The sequence below is a fragment of the Colletotrichum fructicola genome (assembly GCF_000319635.2).
Source record: "Colletotrichum fructicola Nara gc5 chromosome Unknown KSG_Nara_v1_contig07, whole genome shotgun sequence".
In the NCBI taxonomy this organism is placed as follows: domain Eukaryota; kingdom Fungi; phylum Ascomycota; class Sordariomycetes; order Glomerellales; family Glomerellaceae; genus Colletotrichum; species Colletotrichum fructicola.
In genome coordinates this window covers 3547720-3570165 of record NW_027094057.1, presented here as the reverse complement: position 1 = coordinate 3570165, position 22446 = coordinate 3547720, and the positions used below count along the sequence as shown (strand labels likewise).

General features: G+C 51.5%; 9 protein-coding genes across 9 annotated transcripts; 6 read left to right on the top strand and 3 right to left on the bottom strand.

Moving 5' to 3' along the window:
• Positions 1 to 952: 952 nt before the first annotated feature.
• CGGC5_v012701 (uncharacterized protein) lies at positions 953 to 1604 on the top strand (the record flags this gene model as incomplete). Its single annotated transcript, XM_032030156.1, has 2 exons — positions 1265 to 1372; positions 1443 to 1604. The coding sequence occupies 2 exons, from the start codon at positions 1265 to 1267 to the stop codon at positions 1602 to 1604; spliced, it is 270 nt and encodes an 89-aa protein (XP_031890102.1).
• Positions 1605 to 3454: 1850 nt separating this feature from the next.
• Positions 3455 to 4066, bottom strand: mxr1 (putative peptide methionine sulfoxide reductase; the record flags this gene model as incomplete). Its single annotated transcript, XM_032030158.1, has 1 exon — positions 3455 to 4066. One exon carries the CDS (start codon positions 4064 to 4066, stop codon positions 3455 to 3457), a length of 612 nt encoding a protein of 203 aa, XP_031890133.1.
• A 698-nt stretch (positions 4067 to 4764) lies between these two features.
• CGGC5_v012699 (uncharacterized protein) lies at positions 4765 to 5480 on the top strand (the record flags this gene model as incomplete). The annotated part of the gene is made up of 2 exons (XM_032030159.1): positions 4765 to 4915; positions 4969 to 5480. The coding sequence occupies 2 exons, from the start codon at positions 4765 to 4767 to the stop codon at positions 5478 to 5480; spliced, it is 663 nt and encodes a 220-aa protein (XP_031890134.1).
• Positions 5481 to 6697: 1217 nt separating this feature from the next.
• CGGC5_v012698 (uncharacterized protein) lies at positions 6698 to 8659 on the top strand (the record flags this gene model as incomplete). Its single annotated transcript, XM_066152739.1, has 5 exons — positions 6698 to 7224; positions 7293 to 7474; positions 7536 to 7914; positions 8007 to 8017; positions 8079 to 8659. The coding sequence occupies 5 exons, from the start codon at positions 6698 to 6700 to the stop codon at positions 8657 to 8659; spliced, it is 1680 nt and encodes a 559-aa protein (XP_066007909.1).
• Positions 8660 to 9320: 661 nt separating this feature from the next.
• On the top strand, positions 9321 to 10373 carry CGGC5_v012697 (uncharacterized protein; the record flags this gene model as incomplete). The annotated part of the gene is made up of 1 exon (XM_032030163.1): positions 9321 to 10373. One exon carries the CDS (start codon positions 9321 to 9323, stop codon positions 10371 to 10373), a length of 1053 nt encoding a protein of 350 aa, XP_031890309.1.
• A 722-nt stretch (positions 10374 to 11095) lies between these two features.
• rgxB-2 (Alpha-L-rhamnosidase rgxB) lies at positions 11096 to 12758 on the top strand (the record flags this gene model as incomplete). Its single annotated transcript, XM_032030164.1, has 6 exons — positions 11096 to 11362; positions 11508 to 11773; positions 11838 to 11917; positions 11984 to 12225; positions 12281 to 12350; positions 12397 to 12758. 6 exons carry the CDS (start codon positions 11096 to 11098, stop codon positions 12756 to 12758), a joined length of 1287 nt encoding a protein of 428 aa, XP_031890308.1.
• Positions 12759 to 15802: 3044 nt separating this feature from the next.
• On the top strand, positions 15803 to 16579 carry plyE-1 (putative pectate lyase E; the record flags this gene model as incomplete). Its single annotated transcript, XM_032030165.1, has 2 exons — positions 15803 to 16124; positions 16182 to 16579. The coding sequence occupies 2 exons, from the start codon at positions 15803 to 15805 to the stop codon at positions 16577 to 16579; spliced, it is 720 nt and encodes a 239-aa protein (XP_031890303.1).
• Positions 16580 to 17810: 1231 nt separating this feature from the next.
• cctO-2 (Cyclochlorotine biosynthesis protein O) lies at positions 17811 to 18707 on the bottom strand (the record flags this gene model as incomplete). Its single annotated transcript, XM_032030167.1, has 6 exons — positions 17811 to 17851; positions 17918 to 18124; positions 18196 to 18283; positions 18342 to 18463; positions 18523 to 18651; positions 18701 to 18707. The coding sequence occupies 6 exons, from the start codon at positions 18705 to 18707 to the stop codon at positions 17811 to 17813; spliced, it is 594 nt and encodes a 197-aa protein (XP_031890305.1).
• A 2082-nt stretch (positions 18708 to 20789) lies between these two features.
• On the bottom strand, positions 20790 to 21623 carry CGGC5_v012693 (uncharacterized protein; the record flags this gene model as incomplete). Its single annotated transcript, XM_032030169.1, has 1 exon — positions 20790 to 21623. One exon carries the CDS (start codon positions 21621 to 21623, stop codon positions 20790 to 20792), a length of 834 nt encoding a protein of 277 aa, XP_031890178.1.
• Positions 21624 to 22446: the final 823 nt, after the last annotated feature.

Here is a 22446-nt window from a genome sequence, read left to right as displayed (position 1 = left end):
ATCTAAATCACTGGGCAATGACTTCTGTGTCACTATGTATATAGGAAAGAATGGAGTGGACTGTGGGCTTCCGATGTCGGTGGCGAGAGAGGAGGTGAAGGCAGGGAAGCAACTCGATCAATTCCGGGGAGCTTAGTTGGGTGGTTCAGTTGGTGCTTTCGATTTTCGAAGGAGCGGCAGGGGTGAGTCACCCACCACCAAAGGAGACCAGTACTATGATACGATGGGTGTGTAAAACTTTTGGAGCCGGTATCAAGCAAGTGCGGAATAACTACTGCCTGGCTGCTGTGAGTGATATGCCATGCCTTCGTGTTTGACCCCGAGAAGCGACTTTTAGCGTGCTTTTACCAGCGAGTGGAGCAGGTTTCCTCGTTAAGTAAGTAGATCAGCTTGATACAAGAGCTGTTTAGCTGATATGCCAGCTGCCAATTCAACCTCATAGGCCGTTGCCGGCTGCAGCCCAGTCGCGCTAAAAGTGGCTTCTCGGGGTCGAAGGGATACGGTGCGAGTGGAATGCAGTACGTCAGATCGTCAAGGACTTGTAATTTCTTTTCTAAATTCAGTCTGGAACAAAATTCGCTATTCGCCAGAAAAGAAATGGAAAAAGGTCGATCGATCTTCGTACAAGCTACTTAGTGCAACCCCGCTCGCCTGGTGCTGCAGTCGCATCGCGCGGGATACCGTACCCGGTCAGGCTGGCCTTCAAAGACCTGATATCTTGGCTTGGTACCGCAGTATGCCTTGGGATTTGAAAGGCCGTGAGGTGCGAGTTACCTTATTGGCTGATGGCAATGTCATCTGACATGCATGCTATCTATTCCTCCACTTGCCTACCCTACCCCCTTGTCTTCCACGATACCCCTCTTTTAAAGTCCTACCTCTTACTCTGATCCCACAAACTTTCTAGAACAACGCAGCAAATTGTTTTCGAACCGCCTGTCCAAAGAAATTGATGCCCAGCTTCAAGCGATGGAAGAGCATGAGACAGAACCGTATGTACCCTGTTGTCTTGTCTGCTATGACCTCCGACTTCCAAATTACTACTTGAAACAGCCAGATCGACTTGAGCGGCAACCAAAGCTCGCTCTGGAGCTAAGCGGCTACGATCCTTTCGACGCATATGGGAGTCTTTTCGTGGAAGCAAAGTCGCTGGATGCTACTGCAGCAGCCGGATGCCTATCATGCGTACTCCTCAAAGAAAGTTGGGGGCGGCTTTGCCATACAGAACAGCTGCGCTCAGGACGAGGTGACATGAAAGGTCGACATGGATTTTTCTTGCATCCTTTTCGCAGCGCTCGGTCAGAACTCTCAAGCTTGCACGTTCTGTGTCTCCAATCTGCGGATAACCGTCATATTTTCCACACCACGGAAGGTACAGTCGCGCTGTACAGCCACGCAGGGGCTCAAAACAGGCTCAGAACTAACGACAAGACAAACTCTAGGAGAATCATGCCCTTGGGACGCAATATCCTCTCTACCTTGGAGTCACTTCTTACCAACGTTGGATCAAGTGCGGCTGTTTGTCGAAGATGCATTCCATGACCGGCCGTCCTACATGCTGGAAGAACATGAAGAACTACCGGTCTTGCCTGCCCGCCTTGTAATGCTGCACGACGGTCGGCATCAGGGCGAACTAGGGTCGGGGGCAACACTAGATGTTCGTCTTGTTGAGACATCATCAATTGCACATACCTTTGAGGATGATGTGCGCTACGTCGCCCTGAGTCACTGCTGGGGCTCACCAGACGTGGCCGCCCGAATCCTGCAAACTACCACGGAAACTATAGGCGCTTTTTCCCGGTCGATTCCGTGGGGGAGCCTAACAAAGACATTTCAAGATGCAATGCTCGTCACCAAACATCTCGGTATTCGCTACATCTGGATTGATAGTCTGTGTATCGTGCAAGATGATGCGCAGGACTGGGCTGTAGAGGCTTCCCGGATGGCATCAGCATACGCAAATGCTCATCTGACCATTTCCGCCACGGGAGCTACCGATGGGCATCAGGGACTTTTTATAAACACTGGCAGTGAACCTGTGCCTCGGCGCGGAGTTCATGAGATCAAGCTCCCTGGCTTGCAGCATCCCATCTACGTTCGCCCCAATAAATTCTTTGGAGATGGGCCTCTCGTACAACGGGGCTTGGCATTTCAGGAAAGAATGTTGTCTCCATTTATACTGCATTTCACGGAGAGTGAGCTGTATTTTGAAGCCGAAAGACGTAGGAAATTCTGTGAATGTAAGAAGCTCAAACACCGCATCAAGGGTACTCCTGACCACGATTGGTTATCCGATACGGATACTTGGTCATGGTACCGTATCGTGCAGGAATATACGTTTCGCTTGCTGACCTCCGAGACCGACCGGCTCCCTGCATTGTCGGGCGTCGCTACTACTTTTCAGCGACGGGTACCTGCGCTCGGGTCTTACCTCGCTGGGATTTGGGAAGCGGACATCTTAGGAGGGCTTCATTGGTGCGTAATTGGAACGGACGCGCCCAGACTGCGGCCGAGGCTGGCTCGAGGGACATTGCTATCGGCCCCTCCGACGTGGTCCTGGGCTTCCGTCGGGAGCAGCGATATTATGTGGCTTAGGTCCGACGACACGTATCACCCCTTGGTCGAGATAGTAAGCGCGACTTGCTTCCCACTCACCTCGGATGATAAGGGCATGGTCGCTGGTGGTCGCATTACCTTGCGTGGACGACTGTGCCTGGCCACACTAAATCTGAGTCCCCACGGCTCGACAACCACCGCAGGAAGATGCTCTATCACGCTGGCTGACAAAAGCCTGTCCAACAAGGCGCGTCTGATAGCTTTGCAAGATGTTAGGCTTTGCTCCGACGGAGATGCCCTACCTGCAGTTTACTTTCTGCCACTCTCTATAGGTGGAGGTCTCGGGCCGATGTTCGATTTGTTTGGTCTCGTTCTCTGCCGAGAAACCAAACAAGCCACGGCGACCAACCGGGTCGAGCTTTCATCGAAGGATACAGCTACCTTTTCGAGGGTAGGCTGTGCAGTTATTACGATTGAAAGCAAGACACCGGGTGCGCTTGCTGAACCTCATCGTAACCGTCCCCTAACTTATATGGATCCGCGTGAGGCAGCGGCCTGGTTTGTCGAATGGCGCAACACAGTTTTCAACAATTTTGGACAAGAAGAGGTCCTTGCGATTGTCTGAATATCAGTTTAGGGGCATTTCTCACATAGCAATATAGACTCGGGGAAATTTACCATAGTTTCAAGCACAGCTCATTGCTAGAAAATCATTGTCAATAAAGCGGTTGAACGCTATCATGTTCCAGCCAGTCTCTCTTCGGCAGAGTCCAGCCATTCCATCCCGTCCCCATCTTGATATCATGATCCATATGTTAAAAGAAAGACCCAATCCGAACCGCATCGCTCCCGTTGCTCTCTATCATTACAACCTGCTCTTCTCCTCACCCTTCGCTAGTCACCCCTGCAGCTCAGGGAACGTCCTCAAGAAGTGACTCGGGCACTCGTACCCGCTCGGGTTGTTGTGCAAGTACAGCTGGTGGTACTGCTCCGCATCCCACCACTGCCCCGCGGGAATCACCTCCGTCACAATCTTGCCCTTGTACCACTGCTCGTTCGCCAGCTTCGTGACCTCCTCGGCCGTCTTGCGCTGCTCGTCATCGTGGTAGAAGATGGCGCTGCGGTACTGCGGGCCGGTGTCGGGGCCCTGGCGGTTCGCGGTGGTGGGGTCGTGCATGCGGTAGAAGAACTCGAGGAGGGCGCGGTAGGAGACCTGCGCGGGGTCGTAGACGACCTGCAGGGCTTCGGCGTGGCCGGTGTCGCCGCCGCAGACGGCGCGGTAGGTCGGGTTGGAGAGGTCGCCGCCGATGTAGCCAACGCGGGCGTCGATGAGGCCCTTTTGGGCGAAGTGCTTGCGGTAGAGGTGCTCGACGCCCCAGAAGCAGCCGGCGGCGATGGTGGCCTTTTGCGCGCCGGGCGGGAGGGCGGCGCCGGTGGAGGAGTTGGCGGCGAGGGACATCGTGGTGCTTGTGAAGGGGCGGGTGAAGCGGGTGAGGAAGGAGAAGGGCATTGTGTACGAAAGGAAAATTGCGAGGAGGAGGGTGAGGGCGAGGGTGCGCAAAGTGGTGGTGAGGGGCGGCGGTTGGAGCTGCTGGAGCTGCGCGGTGGGGTTTCGGGGTCTGGGATCCAGGTCGTGATTTTTGGGCGGTATGGCGACGGGGGTGTTTGATGCGAGAAGCTGTGTTTTGGTTGTTTCACGAGAGATTGACGTGATTCTTTGGCTACACAAGTGAGAGCGATTGGAGAATGGGAATTGGCTCTGAAGTGAGGTTATATACAAGAGGCCCTGCGTCATGCTCCCGATTCCAAAGCACCGGAACCTCGTGTCACCGCCCGCCCCTCCAACTGAGTCGCCCCTTCTGGAGCATCCGGCAGAGACAGAAGCGACAGCAGAAAAAAAAAGTCGTTGAAGTCACCATCTGGGTTTCTCATTCGCCGGGCGGCCCCTGTGGCGGAGACCTGGAGTGCATGACAAATCGGGGCCGGGATTCGGAGATCCTTCTGGGTGGAGGGGTAATCTGTTAGTGTAATCCAGACATGGAGCTATCCACGTGACGCGCCCCCTCAGTAAGCTTGGAGCTTATCGATAAGAGCTGCAGGAGCTGTTTGTTGGTGGCTGGAGACGAGCCGCCAGGGACACATGTGGAATCAATCTCATTTGGATTTCCTCACGCGTCTTGAATGATTACATCTGCTTGATCCGTCATTATGTCTATGTCTGATGCATCTGCTCCTTCGAGACGCCTTGGGACGACGACCGGCAGTAAGCGCAAGGCCGAGAGGCTGCCATCATGCAACCACTGTGGTGCCACGTTGGATGAGCAGGAGCAAGAGTTTGGCGAGTGCGAGCGGCACACAGGTAACTGAGTTGATCCCAAAGATTTGATCTTGACAAGTGATCCGTCACTGAAGGTCAATTGGCCCTCGGGTTCCCTTCAAACCTCGACTTGCCCGAGGACATACCCCAGGACGACAAGAAGTTACGCTTCCAATGCTGTGGCAGATTATCCAGCGAACCAGGGTGCGAGAAGGGGTCTCACCAGAAGCAGAAGAAGAAGAGGCTCCAAGATGAGGCAGAGCACAAGAAGGCACCCGTTCTTGAAACAGGGTATCACTGGGAACGCAACGCGTCCGGAGAGCGAGTGAAGGTCTGGCGCGTACAGAAGGAGTCCATGGAGGCAAAGGCCCTGTTTGAGGCTGAGGAGAAGGCTAGGAGGGAAAGAGAGTATGAAGAGGTGTTCTTAAAGCAGCCTCCGACGGACTACGACGCGGAGGGGCAATGGAGGCGTCTTGCGTCTGGGAAGTGGGGAAAGGTTGAGGATGAAGAGAAGCCCGAGCCGGAGTGGAAGCGTATTGTGCGCTTGTGGAGGGAGAGGAAAGCCGCTGGAAGAACGACTTCCGGTCAGATCGAGGCCACGCTCTAGCAGCAGCCCATCATCGACGCCGTGAAGCTTTATGATGCGTTGATCATGGCTATTCTTTTTGAGTTGTTTTATGTCGTGATGAAGCCTGATTGTCTAGGGGTATTCTGTGTGTGGATTTGTGGTAGTCATGGTGAAGCGGATCTCTAATTTGTACTACAATATTTGCAAACATCTGATGCCATGCCTCATAGCGAACATAGCAGCCCGCCCCGAGCAGCTTTCGTGTTGTCTTCTCGAGGATACACGAGGAATCTTCCTGCGTTGATTCATCTGGCAAAAGCACCAACCCGCTGTTGGTTTTCTGGTGACGACTCATGTGCAGAAAGACGTCTTGGCGCTCTTACGCAGTATCTCAATCAGGCAACCGCACCCACCTTTGATACCGTGTCAAGTTGTTGCCCTCGGAAACCATAGAGCCCATGTTAAGAAGGCTTTGGTTAGTCAGTCGTGGGGAAGTAGTCCTATTAGTAATGATGTGGCCTATCCTAACCCTGGATTCCGACCTCAACAAGTGAATATGGTAATGCTACAGTCTCGTCAGATGTCAGCAACCAAACTATGCCAAAAGCAGGCCGGGCCAAGGTCCGAAACTTTTGTTTTCTGGCACAGGGCTTGAGGCGCACTCAGACCTGCCCATTAAGGACGAGGCCCGCTTACAGGAGTTTTCGAGTCACACTCCCTCATTTCAAAATCCACCGGTGGAGCCGACTGTTGGTTCTGCCTATTTACGGGACGTTTACTTGCCAATGCGCAGCTGAAAGTTATCACTGCGCCTAGTAAAAATAAACCAGGCTGTAGCTGCGCGCACGTTTTGGCGCTGCGTTTCTGCCAGTCTGCCTCACGTGGAGTCCTTGGCAAGTGTGGCATGCCTCGCAATGGTCTTATCAAGAAAGTAGAACCCCAGAAGACTGCAACGCAACTGGAGCTGGGCAAGGGCTGGAAAGCACTTGACAGGGAAAGTTTAATAGTATCCAGGGGTATGACCAATCAGATTCCCTGTCTCAGCGGATTCTGTAGGCAAAGACCAGTCTGGCCCCGCGCTCTTGCATGTTCTCTTGTTGGTTGCGCTCTCCTGTCTGATGCTTATATTGCCGCACTTTTACCACCTTCGCGATGGCGCGGTGATGTCTCTCGATCATCATCGAGTTACAGTCTTGCAGTTGCACTTGCCGCAAAAGCCATGGGCGTAGTAACATCCTACATCCCCAGACGCCAAGATGACCCTCAAGCCCGGCTGCCAACCTGCGGGGGGCGCTGTTGACAACAATCTCTCACCATCTCAATCTGACAGCCTCCTGTCCGAGAGACATCTAGCTGGGCGGAAGAATGCAAGCGAGATTGAAGCACACAAAGTCGACGGGTCAGCTAAGGAGCTCTTCACAACAGCCTCAACAACAATGGCGAGCTCTGGTTCATTACTTCGATGGTGGTATTTCGAGATACTTAGCTGCGGGTTTGCAGCAATTTGTCTTATCGCACAGGTCGTCGTCCTCTACCATTACGACAGGAAGCCCCAGGACAGCTGGACTGCTCACAGCTTGACGCTCAACGGTGTCATCGCTATACTGGCAACTTTTTGTCGTTCCGCTCTCATGGTTTCCATAGCAGCCTGCCTTGCCCAGTCTAAATGGAATTCTATGTCTGGACGCAAGCGAGATTATCGTCTGCAAGACATCGCCGCTTTCGAAGCGGCATCCAGAGGCATGGGTGGCAGTCTGCAGGTTCTAGCAAGGTTCAAGGGCACGTACGTACCAAACAGGCCCCTTTCTTGCTGATTTTGTATTCCACCTGACATCATGAGCGCCTTCATAGACACATTGCCTGCCTGGAAGGGGTCCTTACCATTGCCACCCTGGGCATCGGCATCTCTGCTCAGCAGTTGATAACATTGCGAATTGACAATGTCCCAGATCTAGATGCCTCTGGACTTCCAGCACCCGGGCCCGCGTTTCTCCGTACGGCGACAGCGTATGGAAGTGGAAGCTCAAGAGAATGTATAGACTCCTCCCTGTTAACCGCGGTGTCCACGATACGCGGTTGCTAAACGATACCTAGTACCATTATCGACTGATCTTGCCTTGAGCGTGGGATTCCTATCCACACATGTCAATTTTCCGGAAGTCATCTGTCCAACGGGGAACTGTACGTGGCCAATCATCCCTACTATCGGTATCTGTGGCGCTTGTGACAACGCCACGAGCCATATCAAAGTTCTAGACCGAGACCCAAACTCATGCGGGGTCGTTCTATCCGAGGGGGCCAAATTTGGGTTTCGACCCTGCGATGATATCGAGGACAAGCTGGAGTATCAATACTTTTCAATGCGGACTTTGAAGTTCGCGAAGGACACGGACATGGTCCCATTTCCCGGAGGTCCCAGAGAAGAGCGCTTAATCTTCGGCGAGTTTGCGGTCATTGGGACTATCCTCAACGCGTCAGTTCGGTCTCATAATCTCCTCCCGGAAGACCCTCAGGCATACCACTGCGGTCTCTGGTACTGCGTTGAGGCTCATCAAGTGCGTGTAGACTCAGGCATCGTAAGGGAGGAAGTTGTCGGAGCATGGAGTGAAGTACGTTTGGCCTCTGGCTTCGACCCAGGGACCTTTCAGAAGCTGCCAGACTCATTCTCCGCAGACCCAGACGAGAAATTCACAGTAATTGAGCCCTTCACCCTCTGGGACCTCGATGGTAATGTAACCATGACCTGGTCTAAGGGAAACAATAAGTTTGATGATGGGCGAATGGCGCGCGGACAGGCTCTGCATGAAGCCTTTGGCGATATGGACTCGTTCATTGCAAAGGTCGCTCGAAGTCTGTCCAACAACGTCCGTGCGAATTCCACCTCAACGATGCGCGGCGCCTGGTACCGAGGAACCTCATACACGAACCAAATCAGCATCATCGTGCGATGGCCCTGGATCACGTTTCAGGTAGTCATGGTGCTGCTCTCCTTCTTCTATCTTGTGGCCGAGATGATCAGGACGGCAAGAAAGCCCGACGTACGGCCTTGGAAGGACGATGCGCTGGTACCGCTTTGGATTGAGTTGGACAAGGACATGAGAGAACAGGCTGCCGAGGGACTAGTTGAGCCCGATGGGATCAGACGGAGGATTGGCAAAGATTCGGTGCAGCTTTTGAGTGGAGGGAAGGGAATGCGGTTTCCGGCTACCACAGGATGAGATTTCGAGTGGGTATAATTACATGCGTAGGGTTTAGGTCGTTATTAGTCTTAATATAACACCTAAGTAAAGAGGATGCTTTATGCTGTGAAGCCACTTTATGAAGCAGACTACCTTCTATACCCAATTTATAGAATTCGAGTCTATGGCCTCTACAGGGAATTGCTTTCTACTGAAGAGGCTTATAGCGGCCACTTCATCGACACTCACAGTGTGGCTTGAGACTTTTGGGAGACAGATGAGAGTTTCTTGCTGAATGGAACAGCTCCCGACGGCCTGGTTGAATGATTCCGAGATTTCTTCTACTTACTTAATGAACGCGAGGTAAAGCACACAACGACTACCGCACGAAGCTGCAAAGCCTTGATTGTGCTTCGCGCCATCGTCAATCTAATTTGAATTTCGCGACCATTTCATCTGTCAGGAATCAAGCGCGACTTGCTCGGCTTTAGCCAACTGGCCGCCAAGCACCTGGCATCGAGGCGTCGGGCGCGGGCCGGCCAGGCAGCAGCTGACATGCAGCGCCACAGTCTAGTAAGCGGCACAGCGATTGTAACCCCCTTTAAATATTTCCAACATTTCCAACAAGGAATCAAGCTTCATTCTCTCCTTTGCTCGCTCGAGGCCATTCTTCACCGCATTCTTTGCTCGCCAAACCATCATGTCTGAGAACAGCGACTTGATTCGCGATGAGTCCGATGACGAGCCTTGCGAGTCAGACTGCGAATGCTGCGACTACCCTTTCCCCTTTCTCAATCTCCCACGCGAAATTCAGTTGAAAGTCGTCCGTGAAGTACCAGACTACTGGACCTACATTTCTCTGCGACAGACCAGCAGCGAAATCAACGAACTGTGTCTTGTGGATGAGGAGATAGTCTTGGCCAATCTCAGAAATCGCCTGGTCGCTCCCTTCTACGACTACTACGATTTTCACACCTCTCTTCATCTTGCAGAGGGGGCTGTCAAGCAGCCTCCCTCCGCCGGGTGGCCGGAAATCACCCTCAAAAAGTTCCGTTCCTTCGGGAAATCAAACTTGGCCATCGAAGTGTTGCGCCATTTACCGTACATCAAGAATCTTGAATACCACGACAATATCAACAACATCGACTACAAGTGCAACGTCATCGACTACTCTGCTTGGAAGCCTGGTGATGAGTATCCCGGTAAAAGCATGGAAGACTACTTCGGATATGAGGAGCCAGTGTCTAAACACAAGATAGCTATCGCATATGGTTACGAGAGTGGCGGCGTTACTTTCATATTGGACACTTTGACTGGTAGTGTCTATGAAGAGATCATTAGATGCACATCGGGGGTAGAGGACGAGCCAGTTGAAGACTACTTTGAGAGCAAAAAGGAGGAGTTCCGGAGTTTCAAATTGATGTTCATCCCAGGCTTCGACCCGCCAGAGGGCTTCACCGACGAGAAGTATCCGTATGATGCGGAGAAGATGGAAAAACAACGCGAGCCACGCTCACCTGAAAAATGGATAATGGATACAGATGAAGATGGTCTTTGGATCCGACACCTTTATCGAAAGTTCGGATGGCCCTCTCCAGCCTGGAAAAAGGAAGAAGGCATTCAAGCAATCAAAGACTTCGTTGCGCGGAGAGATCAAGAGCATGATCAGTACCAACAAGACTTGGGAATGCAAATGAGACTCTTTGATGCTCAAAGACAGCGGAACGAACAGCAGCATGCAGCTGGCCAGTGAGGAATGAGGAGCATTGGGATTCGATGAGAAATTGGTATTGCAGTTTAGGACTTTCTCGACTTGAATGAATGATTGACTTGTCTTTCTGCTGTACAATGGGCACATCTCACCTGCTCGCAAAGAGGTGTCAGTTCTTCTGCTCCAAGCCCAGATTGAATCTGAGTCTCCTTGGGTCGGAACAATGAACAGGAGTAATTCAACCTTGATTAAACAACAAACTCATTCCTCCGGTTGCTTTTCCCCGCACATGTCCCGAAGCAAAATATAACACGATCTTCCCCGCATCCCTCGCCTCCGCATCCCCGGCGGCGAGCCGATCGACCAGATACGATCGGGTCAAGAAAATGGGGATCATCCACTACTCAGCTCATGATTCGTGCGAAATCCACGACACCGAAGGCACAATTTACCACGATGCAACTCTGACTTCCCAAATAGTCGTATTCAATATCAAAGGGCAGGACAACCGGGCGAGAATGCGACCATTCTGCCGCACTGACTCGGCTGGGAAAACACCGATTTGACGATGCCGATTTAGTATTCAATCCACCGCACCGTCGCGACCAGGGACCAGATGCCGGTGGGATGCCACCTGCGTCTTTAGCTGAGTCGACAGATAAGCTTGTTTTCGACCAATCCAACAGGTTTCAGCTTGACAACTCTCAGCCGTCTCTCGTGTGACACCTTTCCAGGATACAGAGGCTGTTCCGATCAACTCAGTCATGCGTCATATTCTGGCGGCCGGGGTGCTCTACGGCCTTGTGACCTTCGCCTCAGCGCAACAGATTGATGGAGCTGGAAAGAAAACATGCACCGTCAAGGCCAGCGGAACCAATGCCACCGACGACGCGCCTGCCATCCTTGATGCTTTCAAGACATGCGGTCGACGTGGGAAGGTCATTTTCGAGCCCACGACTTACTATGTCAACTCTGTCATGAACGTCACCTGGTTGGATGATGTCGAAATTGACCTCCAAGGCACTCTTCTGGTAAGTTGCACAGCAGGGCGCCACAATCAATTACCTCCGGCCGACGTATCTTCTGCAACGTAAATAATGTGCCAAGAAACGACATGCAAGACAATTTCTCCGTGTCTCGTACAGCTGCTGACAAAAGCCCGGTCGCAACTCTCAGTGGAGTACGAACATCTCGTACTGGCTCGCAAACTCGCTGGACGTCGGTTACCAGAACCAATCTACGGCCTTCATCCTCGGCGGCAACAATGTGCGCATCAATGGCCACGGAACGGGAACTTTCGATGGCAACGGGGACTATTGGTATCAGTGGATTCGCCAGCAACCCAACACGTCAAACTATCCTGGCCGGCCGCACGCCCTCACCCTCAATGGGCTGAAGAACTCCGTCGTTCATGGGGTCAATTTTCTTAGGAGTCAGATGTGGTATGTGTGTTATCAGAGATGCGACTCGCTGTATCGGAGTATTCAAGTGACTGATATTGGGCAGGACTATGTCCATCATCTACTCTCACAACGTCGAGCTGGACAGCATACTTGTCAACAACACTGGCAACCGCTATCAGAGTTGTAAGTAATTAGGGGTGAACTGACTAGTCATGGACAAGAATATGATTTCTAAATAACTACTTATAGCCAACACCGATGGAGCCGACACAATCCGATCATCGAACATCAAGTTCAACAACTGGACAGTCTACAGTGGAGATGACAGTATCTCACTGAAGGCGAACAGCACCGATGTCAGCATTACAAACTCGAAGTTCTACAACGGATTAGGCATTGCGTTGGGAAGCATTGGGCAATACAACGACCAGTTCGAGACTATCGAGAGGTTGAACGTGAAGGACTGCTACTTCGACAACACCCTCCATGCCGTCAGTCTTCACATCACAACGTATGGCCAGACAACTCATCTAACATAACTCACAGGTATACTTCAAGACTTGGACTGACGATCAGAATGGCTACCCTCCTAATGGTGGCGGTGGTGGACTTGGCTGTGCGTTTTTCCGAGTGATCTGTGAACAGAGCTGACTTGTCACTAGTTGCGTCGGATATGTCATTCCAGAACTTGACTGTGAAGGGCATGCGTGGCGCCGCCGTGGCTATCTCCCAGTGTACCCGCTTCAGTGGTGCCCCCGGCGTGGGCAATTGCACCAACTCGCAGTTCCAGATTCGCGACATCACCGTCGATGGTATGTCTGGCACAACGAAGTCTTCCCGGGTCGCTAGTCTACAGTGCAGCGCTGTGGCACCATGCACCAACATTGGGCTCTTCGATGTCGACCTTCGCTTCGACAATGGCACAGCTGCGGCGTCTTACCTCTGTGGGCACACTGAGAACCCGCTTGGTTTTGAGTGCACCGGCACTCCTTGCGTGGGAGGAAGTGCTACGGGAGAATGTTGAATTCTGCTGGCAATTATTTAGCTGCGAGCTTTTACATGCATCTGGAGAAACCCTTGGTCTGCTTGGTCGGTCACACTAGAGTCCGTGTGCGAGATGAATCAATTCCGAGACTTCCGAGCTGCAATTTGAGATGTGATATGAGAATCTTCCATGAAGCCCGTCCGGACCGACCGTAGGCAACTACACCGCTGCCGTGAGGTCCGGACGGTATCCCACTAGTCTCAGCATCCCCGAGCAAGACCCAATGTCTTCATGTCTACTCAACGCTGTGGAGATTTACCGGGAAAGTAGTCAGTCATCGTCATTTTCTTCTGTATACCTTCCTCGAAAGGGGTAGACTTGAATTTTTCGAGCCCCATATAGCCTTGGAAGCCCCTTCGTAACCATTGTTCACGAAGCAATGGTTACTGTTACTCAAGAATACTCGTATTCAATGGCCCTTCATCTCTCAATGGTTATTCGTTTCTGAGTTTCGGTAAAGAAACTAGCTCACCGGCACGCACAAACCACTAAATGACTCGTGAGTCGTGGCATCTCGGGCCGCAACTATCGCGAGCTTAGTCCCCATCCATGATCCACGCCAAGCACGTACTCCCGTGTTTCGGTCTGGATTTTGACTTTCAATCTACAAAGCTTGGCATTCGCACAACGTCAAAATAAGCGCATCGCTCACGTCGAAGGAACTGACTCAACCACCTGGACTTCAACCGGGGCTGTTGCGAGCGTCTGCAATGTCAGTAATATCGGTGCAGGCTTCCCCAGTCCTCGGAACGCGGGTGTAAGAGCCTTTTTCACGATAGTTTTGTAGGGCTGTAAATGGAGGGGCTTTGGAGTACGCAAGCTCATCATACGAGCCCGTGGCGCTAAGTAACTTGCGGCATGTTATTCGCAAAAGTAATGAGACTTCCTGTTACCCGATTGACAACTTGAATTGTTGCGGAGCTGGGACTTAGATGAACTAAGATTCGCCTGAGACCCTCCACTGGATTTGTCTGGTACTGGTAGCGGTCTTCCGGGAGGTAACCAAGACAGAACATGCAAACCTTGTTCGGGGAGCGCTGTCTGCCAAGTCGAAGGAATTGATATTCGCCTCACAAAGCCATACGGGATCATTTGAACCATGGTGTTGTCCGTCAAATTCAAACATGTTGTCTCACCAAGTGTTGTCATCTGCAAACCATTTGGTGTCGCTGTTGTTAAACATTCTTCCCCAGCTGTCTCACCCTCATCAAATCCATCGAAATAAGCCTGGTTTGAAGGCCGCTGATCAATGGAAATCCCCTTTTTCCATCAATGATTTGCCGTCTCCATTGCCACCAACACCATCAAAAGGGGGTTGGCGCGTGCCAAGACACGGAAACCTCACGTTTCTTCTTGTCTTGGCCGATGGGCTATCATCTTTTGGTGAGGCTTGGCAAGGGTTGGGGTGCAGCAAAAACGCGGCGCCTGTCCCCTTTTAAACCTGCATGCTTGACTCAAAGGTCTTGGCATCGTCCGTCCAATTTTACGGCTTTTCGTAACGCCGTTCGCGCCCATCCCCAATCCGGAGGCAAGCGCCGAAACCGCCCAACCATGGGGTCGGCGCACATCAGCCGGTAGGTGACAATGATCTACCGAGACAATACCCCGGACCCATCATCTTTTTCAGTGGGCACCTGCGGCTTGGTGAGGTTGTCCACGGCTGTTCACCTTTTCTTCACCAGCTATCGGAGGTGATTTGGCATGCGTGCATATGCTGATTAGGCTCAGTCTTAGCTGCATAGGTGGATTGTTCTAGCGCCTGTCCAGTCACGTTGCCTATCACGCCTGCGTTGCCTGATGGTATCAACATGCTGTTGGGCCTTGGATTGTGCATCTGCCCTTTACAGACTTCCAGTCAGATCGCTCCCACACCTCGGACTAAGGTGTTTCCTTATGGAGAACCTATCCGACCGACAACACCTTCTCGGCTGGATCCATTTGGTGATTCGCTTGCCGAGTCACTGATACTACTGACGCGATAGCCATCTCCCGTGTCTCTCTGTCACTAGCAACAGAACGACCCTGGTCTCTGAGATCTTGGCGTTGAATCGAACGTGGGGCCCTGGACAACATCGGACGGTCTAGACAATAGAATTGGAGATCGAAAGAAAACCCCTGTCGCCGTTCCTCAGAACCCTCTTGTGATAATCCAACCATACCAGTAGAGGCTCTGGTGCAGAGCCCGTTCGGGCAGTCTCCACCCCCAAAGACACCCTCGACCACACCTCGAAGGGGGCTGTGCTGGAAAGTCGCTCTCACCTTCCTGGAGGTATTGGGTAGATTATCTGCCAAGCCTTACGAGTTCCCAGAATGCGGCCATCGTCTGTTCTCATTGGGAGTTGTTGCCGTAGGACATGGAAGGCTCAAGGACTACTGGTGTCTGTCCACCACGCGACCGCCACATTTGCGGGGCTCAAACGTCACCCTCATGGACCCCAGGAGTACAGGTGAAGTCGGAAAAGACAAGATGCATCCACCTATCAGAAGAGGCAAGGACCATCTTCGACTACCGAGACTAGGTTGGCGTCTGTCAACGTCAGAGATATCATTGGCCACGGATGGAGAAGTTCGGTACATGACTATCAAGGGTTCCTTGGAGTTTGCGGCAGCCCACCCACGTCCTCGGGCGAGCGTCCGAGCCTGGGGCGTCTCCCAATGTTTATTCCTTCTGGAACATGGCGGTGATGATGTTTGGTAATTCCACCAAGGAGATTCATCATTCCTCGCCCCTGAACAACTTACTATGATGATAGGCCACGGGATCACGGGATGCTGCTCCTAGTAAGTGGTACAGTCTAGACTCTTACGATCTATGTGAAACTCCCTTACCGCCATAATATCTTGGGTGACTCCTGAGAATGATTATCGTGATAGCTGTGGGATTCCTGACGGAACTATAAGTACGACGTGAATCTTCATCATTCTCCCATCCGTCTTCCCTCCTCACCCCGCTCACTTAGGACAATCACATATCTGCCTCTCAATATCTTCCCCTCAGCTTTATCACGCAAATCACATCCAAAATGCAGACCAAGGTTCTTGTCTCCGCCATGCTGGCCGGCCTCACTGCGGCTCAGACTCTCAACATCCCCACCCGCAGCGGTTCCATCGTTTCCCTCTCTGCTCCCAGTGTCATCTCTGGAAGCAAGGACATGGGCAACAAGGAGTTCGATCGTGGTCGCGCCTGTGACACCGACGCCGACACCGGCAGCGACTCCGCCGTCTTCATTCTCGAGAATGGCGCCACCCTGAGCAACGTCATCATCGGTGTCAACCAGCTGGAGGGCGTCCACTGCAAGGGCGCCTGCACCCTGAAGAACGTCTGGTTCCGCGATGTCTGCGAAGGTAAGATACCATCTATGAGATTCCTAGCTTAGCCCTTTGACTGACTCCCACTCGCAGACGCTATCTCCGCCCTCGGCACTGGCGACGTCCTCATCCAGGGCGGTGGCGCCCAGAACGCCGTCGACAAGGTCGTTCAGCACAACGGCCGCGGCACCGTCACCATCGACGGCTTCACTGTTGTCACCGCCGGCAAGCTCTACCGCGGCTGCGGCGACTGCACCAACAACGGCGGCCCCCGCAACGTCATCGTCAAGAACGTCAAGGCCAAGAGCGTCAAGGAGCTCGTCGGTATCAACTCCAACTACGGTGACGTCGCCACCATTTCCAACACCTGCGGCTCCAGTGTCTCCAAGGTCTGCCAGGAGTACAAGGGCGTCAACAAGGGCTCTGGCGAGAGCAGCAAGGTCAGCACCACTGCCAACTGCAAGGGCCAGACTTCTCTGTCCGCCTGCTAAGCGGCTTGGCCATTGGTCCCTGTTCGATCTTTCTGCATCATACTTGAGCGTGGAGTCTTGGGGAGCTTATCCCTCCAGCGTGTATTTACTTCTGCGCCGTGGTCTTGTTGGCTGATGCCTCTCTGACCGGGTGCCTTCCATGTACATAGTAGCTTCGCCGATAGGCCCGAACATAACAGCTGAATTGTTTTCAATCGACTCCATATGCTGTGAAGACAGTAGACTTCCAACTTGCTCAGCCAAAATCACATGTGCTTCGAGACAGGGGTCGGCGACCGAGGTGAAGTCCCCGGCTTACTCAACAGCAAAACATTAGATACTCCCTGAAAGGTCGAACTTGTACACGTCTTTTGACGGAGCTTTTTGCCCGGCTGTAGATCGAAGATGTGTGGGTTTAAAATGTGTTTATCAGACGGGTGGCTCCCCATTGCCCACAATTCGACCCATTTGTCGACGTCAAGTGGGAACCGACGATGCGGACGCTGCCGCGGCGTCAGTGACGATACATTTACGCAACTTTGCGTCACTCAAATTACAGTGAGTTCAATTTGATACCACATCGAGATTATCGAGACTGTTTTAAAAAGCCTTTACAACGATAGTTCCAGGAAATCCTCCACATTACATCTATCACATTCGACCAAACTTCCACTCAGCGATCAAACTTCCCGCCCCCAAATCGTTACAGTCAACTCTATTTACATAAATCCTTCGAGCTATCATAATGCCTCAATACAACAACTCTCAAGCCGACACTCACAGTATGCATTGGTAGACTACCTACGTATCCTAGTACTAACTGTAAAGCAGAGGACCCCTCAAGCAAGCATGAAGCCAAGGAGATGATGGCCCAGCAGCAAAAGGAGGAGAGAACAGAGTACTCTAAGAGGGGTGCGAACACGAGAAAGCCTCCGGGAGTTCCGGAATATGTTGCGCGCAAGGAGCACGCCGCTGATGTGCTGCACTGAGTTATCTGGGACAAATGATGATGTATGAGCACATGATCTTGCAGCACATGGATATGTCAACGGTCTAGCCAAGGCTATTTACGCTGAGTCAAAATCCATGTTACGACTCAGTATTGTATCTACGAGAACAAATTTGAAGTAATTCCAAGTGCACTTCCATTACCACGGAATCTCAAGTCTGTAATGCCCAGTCCTCTGCACGCTACTCCTCCTCACGCATCATCCTAAATCTGTTACTGCAAGAACTCTTAATAAATTCCCTTTCAGGACGCTTCAACTAATTGGCGATCGCGGAATACCAGTCCTGTTATTTTGTCAGTTCGGCGTCTCACATTGTGGCTAACATCGGAGAAGGGATCAGGGTCCATACCAAAAGTCGGATGTACCAGCATGCCATCAGCAAGAGCATCGAAGGAGTTGGGAACCACCCACTCCATAAGCCTGTCCCAGTTGACGCATTCATGGGGACTGGTCAAGTTTCCGATCGGCCGAAGACCAGTGGAGTTCCACTTCATGGTGATCAGCGTTGTGTCACCTTGACACATCACTGCCTCTCGAAGCATATGGAGACAATGGTCTGGAGGTTTCATCAGAAGCATGATCTTGCGCAAGCTACGAAAGCTAGAAGCCGGAGTTGGGGTTTCTCACCGTTGTGCTCGGCGAGCCTCTCTTGCTCGTGACTTGTCAACTTGCTGAAATTGTAGTATTCTGGGTGCAGGGCGTGATACAGGTTTTTCTAACGGATCGAATTAGTCGATTTGCACATGTTGAGACATGATTTGAAGCAAGCATACCAGGCAGTGCAGGTGATGGTAGACCATGATAGATCCAAAGTAACCACCTCCGGGTAGTTCGATACCCTCGTCCACTCGACCAAGCTCTTCCATTGTATGTTTCGGAATGCGAATATTTTGATCTTTAGGAAGACCGTTAAACTATGGATGAAATTATTCAGAGGCTTGGGTGGCAACTCACGTGCGAGAATATTATGCCAGTTCCTGTCCACCTCCGCGTCAGGCTCAGTGAAATACGTGACGTTCTGGAGCCCCTTCTCGAATTGGTAGAACTCGCGAAATTCATACTGGAGGAATCTATCGACGATAGCTGTAGGACCGATTAGCAACGGACTTGACGGTGCGCAGTGTGAACTGACAATCCATGGCCCTGGTGCCCTGCATACGACCAGCTTTGAATATGTGCGCAGATATCTGGATCAGAGCCGCCGAATACAAGATCAGAACAGCCAACCCACAAAGGGCTTTGAAAAGAAGTGAACATGATCTAGATCTTCTCTTGACAAGGCCTTCCTGCATCAACGTTGTCTCTTCGCTGTAAGACCCGTCGCTGGATTCATCGCTTGGGGGTACCCGATTGTATGTCGCTTTCTCGATTACAGGAAGCATGTTGAGTCGCCGAACATGCCGAAGATCGATTGGAATGAACAAGAAAACGAACGGATATTATTGAGGAAGGAAGGAGACTACAATCTCCAGAAACAATTCGAAGAAGGTCTGGTGTTGAGACAGCGGAGAACGTCGAGGATGAACGACCCCTTCTTTCTTATGCAGGCCAACGTGCGCTCGCAAAAGATTGTAAGTGCAGATCCCACGAGCATGGCTTTTCTTTTCACACCGTGTTGATGTTTCGACGAAGCGCTCTTGCCGCGCCGCAAAAACGGGCACAATTTGACAAACGGGGAGAAGGACTCAGCTCACATGGATTGTACAGGGGAAAACCACACTCCGCGCCTTCCCTCGCAGTAATCGCAACATATTTGCTGCATGGATACAAAGAGGCTCTGTAAACTAGATCTAATACGGTAAACACCCCGATGCGAAAGGCAAAGAGAGGCTGTTGTATGTAGTTACAGAAACAGATCCAACAGAGTTGTGAAGCATCGCTTCGGTTGGAAAGTCTTGGAGATGAAGTCTGATTTGAGCGGGAAGAAGACCCATGCGTTCGAGAGGCGGAAAACAGTGATAGGACAAGATATCTATGCAACTCGAGCTCAAAATAGCAAGAGATTACTGCAAGTTAATCAAAATGCATCAACCGAGAGGCAAACATTCAATGTTGTTGTCGGGCAGGTGACCGGGGACCGTAGGAGAAAGCGGGGCATATGCTCTTCGCAACAAACACGCGGTGAGTCTGGCCAGACTCCGCTTCAGCCGACATTTTGCAGTCCCAAGAGGTGCAATCGAACAAACAGCACTGGGACGTGAAAGGTTGGCAAGTTGTTTGAAGAGATGGTGCCGTAGGCGTATAACAGATGCATATATAATGTTCAAATCCATCTCAGTCAAGGTAGTTATCAGACCGCAAGAGTATTCATTCCATACTCTCAAGCCTCAAAACTCACTTTTCTTTACATCACGCTTTATTGTCAACCATTGCCTCAAATGCTAAAAGGCGCCGAAATGAAGGTCTCTGTCATCGTTCTTGTATCTGGCCTCTTGACCTATGTCAATGCTCTTCCTATGACAGGCAAGTAATGAGTTCAATTCCTGCACAAAATCACCAATATCTAACTCTCTTCATAGCTCAAAACATGGCCTTGGACGCGCAAGCTTCGGTTGAGCGGGCTGAAGTGGACGCCGACCTAGCTTACAACAAGCCTTCCGCTGCTGCCCGGGCTGAGGTAGACGCTGATCTTGCTTACAACAAGCCTTCCGCTGCTGCCCGGGCGGAAGACGCCGACCTGGCTTACAACATGCCTTCCGCGGCTGCCAAGTAGTGACGCAAGTTGGATCCGTTGGGTTAGGGTTATGGGCCTGTTTGCTCGGATGCGATCAATAGAACCCGCACTTGTGCTGAAGCTAGCTACAATATTGTAGTCACTGAATCACGACCATCAAAGTGACAGGAACTGCAGGTCGTGTGCATGTTCCTAGATTCCTCCAAGACATGCACTTTTCTGTGGTCTCTTGGCCCAAAGCCTTCAAATTGCCGTTTGATCTACAGCCATGTGTAGTGGTAGTCATGCATGCATATATACGTGTATCAAGTAGGCAAACCTTCTAGGGAAACATCAGTCAAATGCGGGCGGCGTACTTGCCACATTCTTATTCTCGCTCGTCCCTCGGAGAACTTTTCAATGAGGAAAGGCGGTGCAATTTAGAACTTGCATGGATTCAGTGGCAACAAACATTCGAGATTAAGCTTATCACTGCTGCCTCTTGATTCTCCAGAAAAGGCAATCTGTACAATGAACTCGATTACCTGCAGACTTAAAAAATACACCATCATTTTCCCTTCGCTGCTTCCAACTTCCATGTCTCCATGTCACGGTAGATTGTGCCGTTGTCCACGTATCGATCATAAAACCAACGGATCGACTGCCTAAAAGTTCCAAACACCCTCCCCACATTGGCAGTTGCAAACCGCGACGAGCCATATTGTGACATCTCCGGATCACTAGGTCTTACCATTGCTTTTGGATCAAACGACACATCCAAAAAGTTACCGCCGCTGTAGATCTCGCCCAGTCTATCTTCGTCCAGCCGGCGAATCGCGATCCTATGCTTGTAGTCGCCTTGAACGGCTGTCTGGATAAAGAACACACTACCTGTGGTCCGGCGCGCTGCAACCTCTGCGCGGTGGTGTTCCATGCACCGCTCGATGCGCTCGCTATCGCTGGTGTCCTCTGGAAGGGGCAGCCCGATGACTTCGATGCGGTACCGGTACTTGGGATGCTCAAGGTACGCTTTGTCCAAGGCGTCGAATCTCGTGTGCGCAAGTGTGTAGATCTTCTCGGCCGTGTCGCGGACGTGGTAAGCGTACACGGCTTCGGGCAAGGTATGGTAAACTCGGATGACCCAAAGAGGTATGTTCGAAAGGTCGGGTCCTGCGGGCGACCTCATGTCTTTGTCAGTGTAGGCCCATACTGCAAAACAAGGTCTTCCGTCGTGGCAAGGAGCTTCAACCACGACAGATTGAGGAGGAGGGGGCAAACGGGGAGATGGAGGGGGAGTGGGCCACGTCGGCTTTCTCGCCAGTCGAATTTTCGCAATGTCAACCTCCTCCTTTTCGCCCTTCAAGAAGCGCTTTAGTCCTTCATACGCAGATTTGACAGGCATTGTAACTGTTTGGTATGTATCAAGTATTGCGAGTCGGCTATTGATTTTGGAGGGCGCGCTTTCCAGAAGACGCCTAGACTTATTTGGAGAGAAGGAATGGAAGTGGTTATCGTGCTTTTGTGTTGTTTCTGGATTGTATACTTGAGATACATAGTAAAACCTAGAAGTTGTGTCTGGAATAAATAGGCAATCCAAAGATTTCGCTCGGGGTGCCTATGAACAATTTCAGTTGTTCTCTCTGGGGATCCCAACTCTTGTCCCTTTGTAGTACAACAACAACAGCTACCCTTTATTGACACAATGAAGAATAGCAACGCTGCCAGGCTCCCTTTGACGTTCTTGATTATGTTACAAAACTTTCGTGAGAATAAGGCGCCAGATCTTTCATCACAACAAGCGCTTTCTATTTACAGTTCGCTGTCGTTATTCTCTTCCAAAGCCATAGTCCAACTATTCAAAACCATAAAGACGTTGAGTTTCTCGACACGCAAGTCTTCAAAGTTGTTGCAGACCAAACAAAGCATATGAGATCGGTTCATGTTTCTGACGTATATGCAACATGCACTCATCGCCTTTTTCGAAGTTGGCGAGGCATACCCAACAGATATGTGCTCCGCATCTGCAACTCATGTGGTTGCAGCCAGACCACTTCTCGATAGGCGCGTGGCATTTGGGGCAGTCCTTGACCCCAAGCTTTCGCTTGCACTTTCGCAGTTTCTTTTCGTCTCTTCTGGCAATCTTGTCTCGACGTTCCGCACAAGATATTGCGGGATGAGAGTTGTGGCATGAGGGGCATGTCGCTTTGCCGCAGCTCGGACATTCA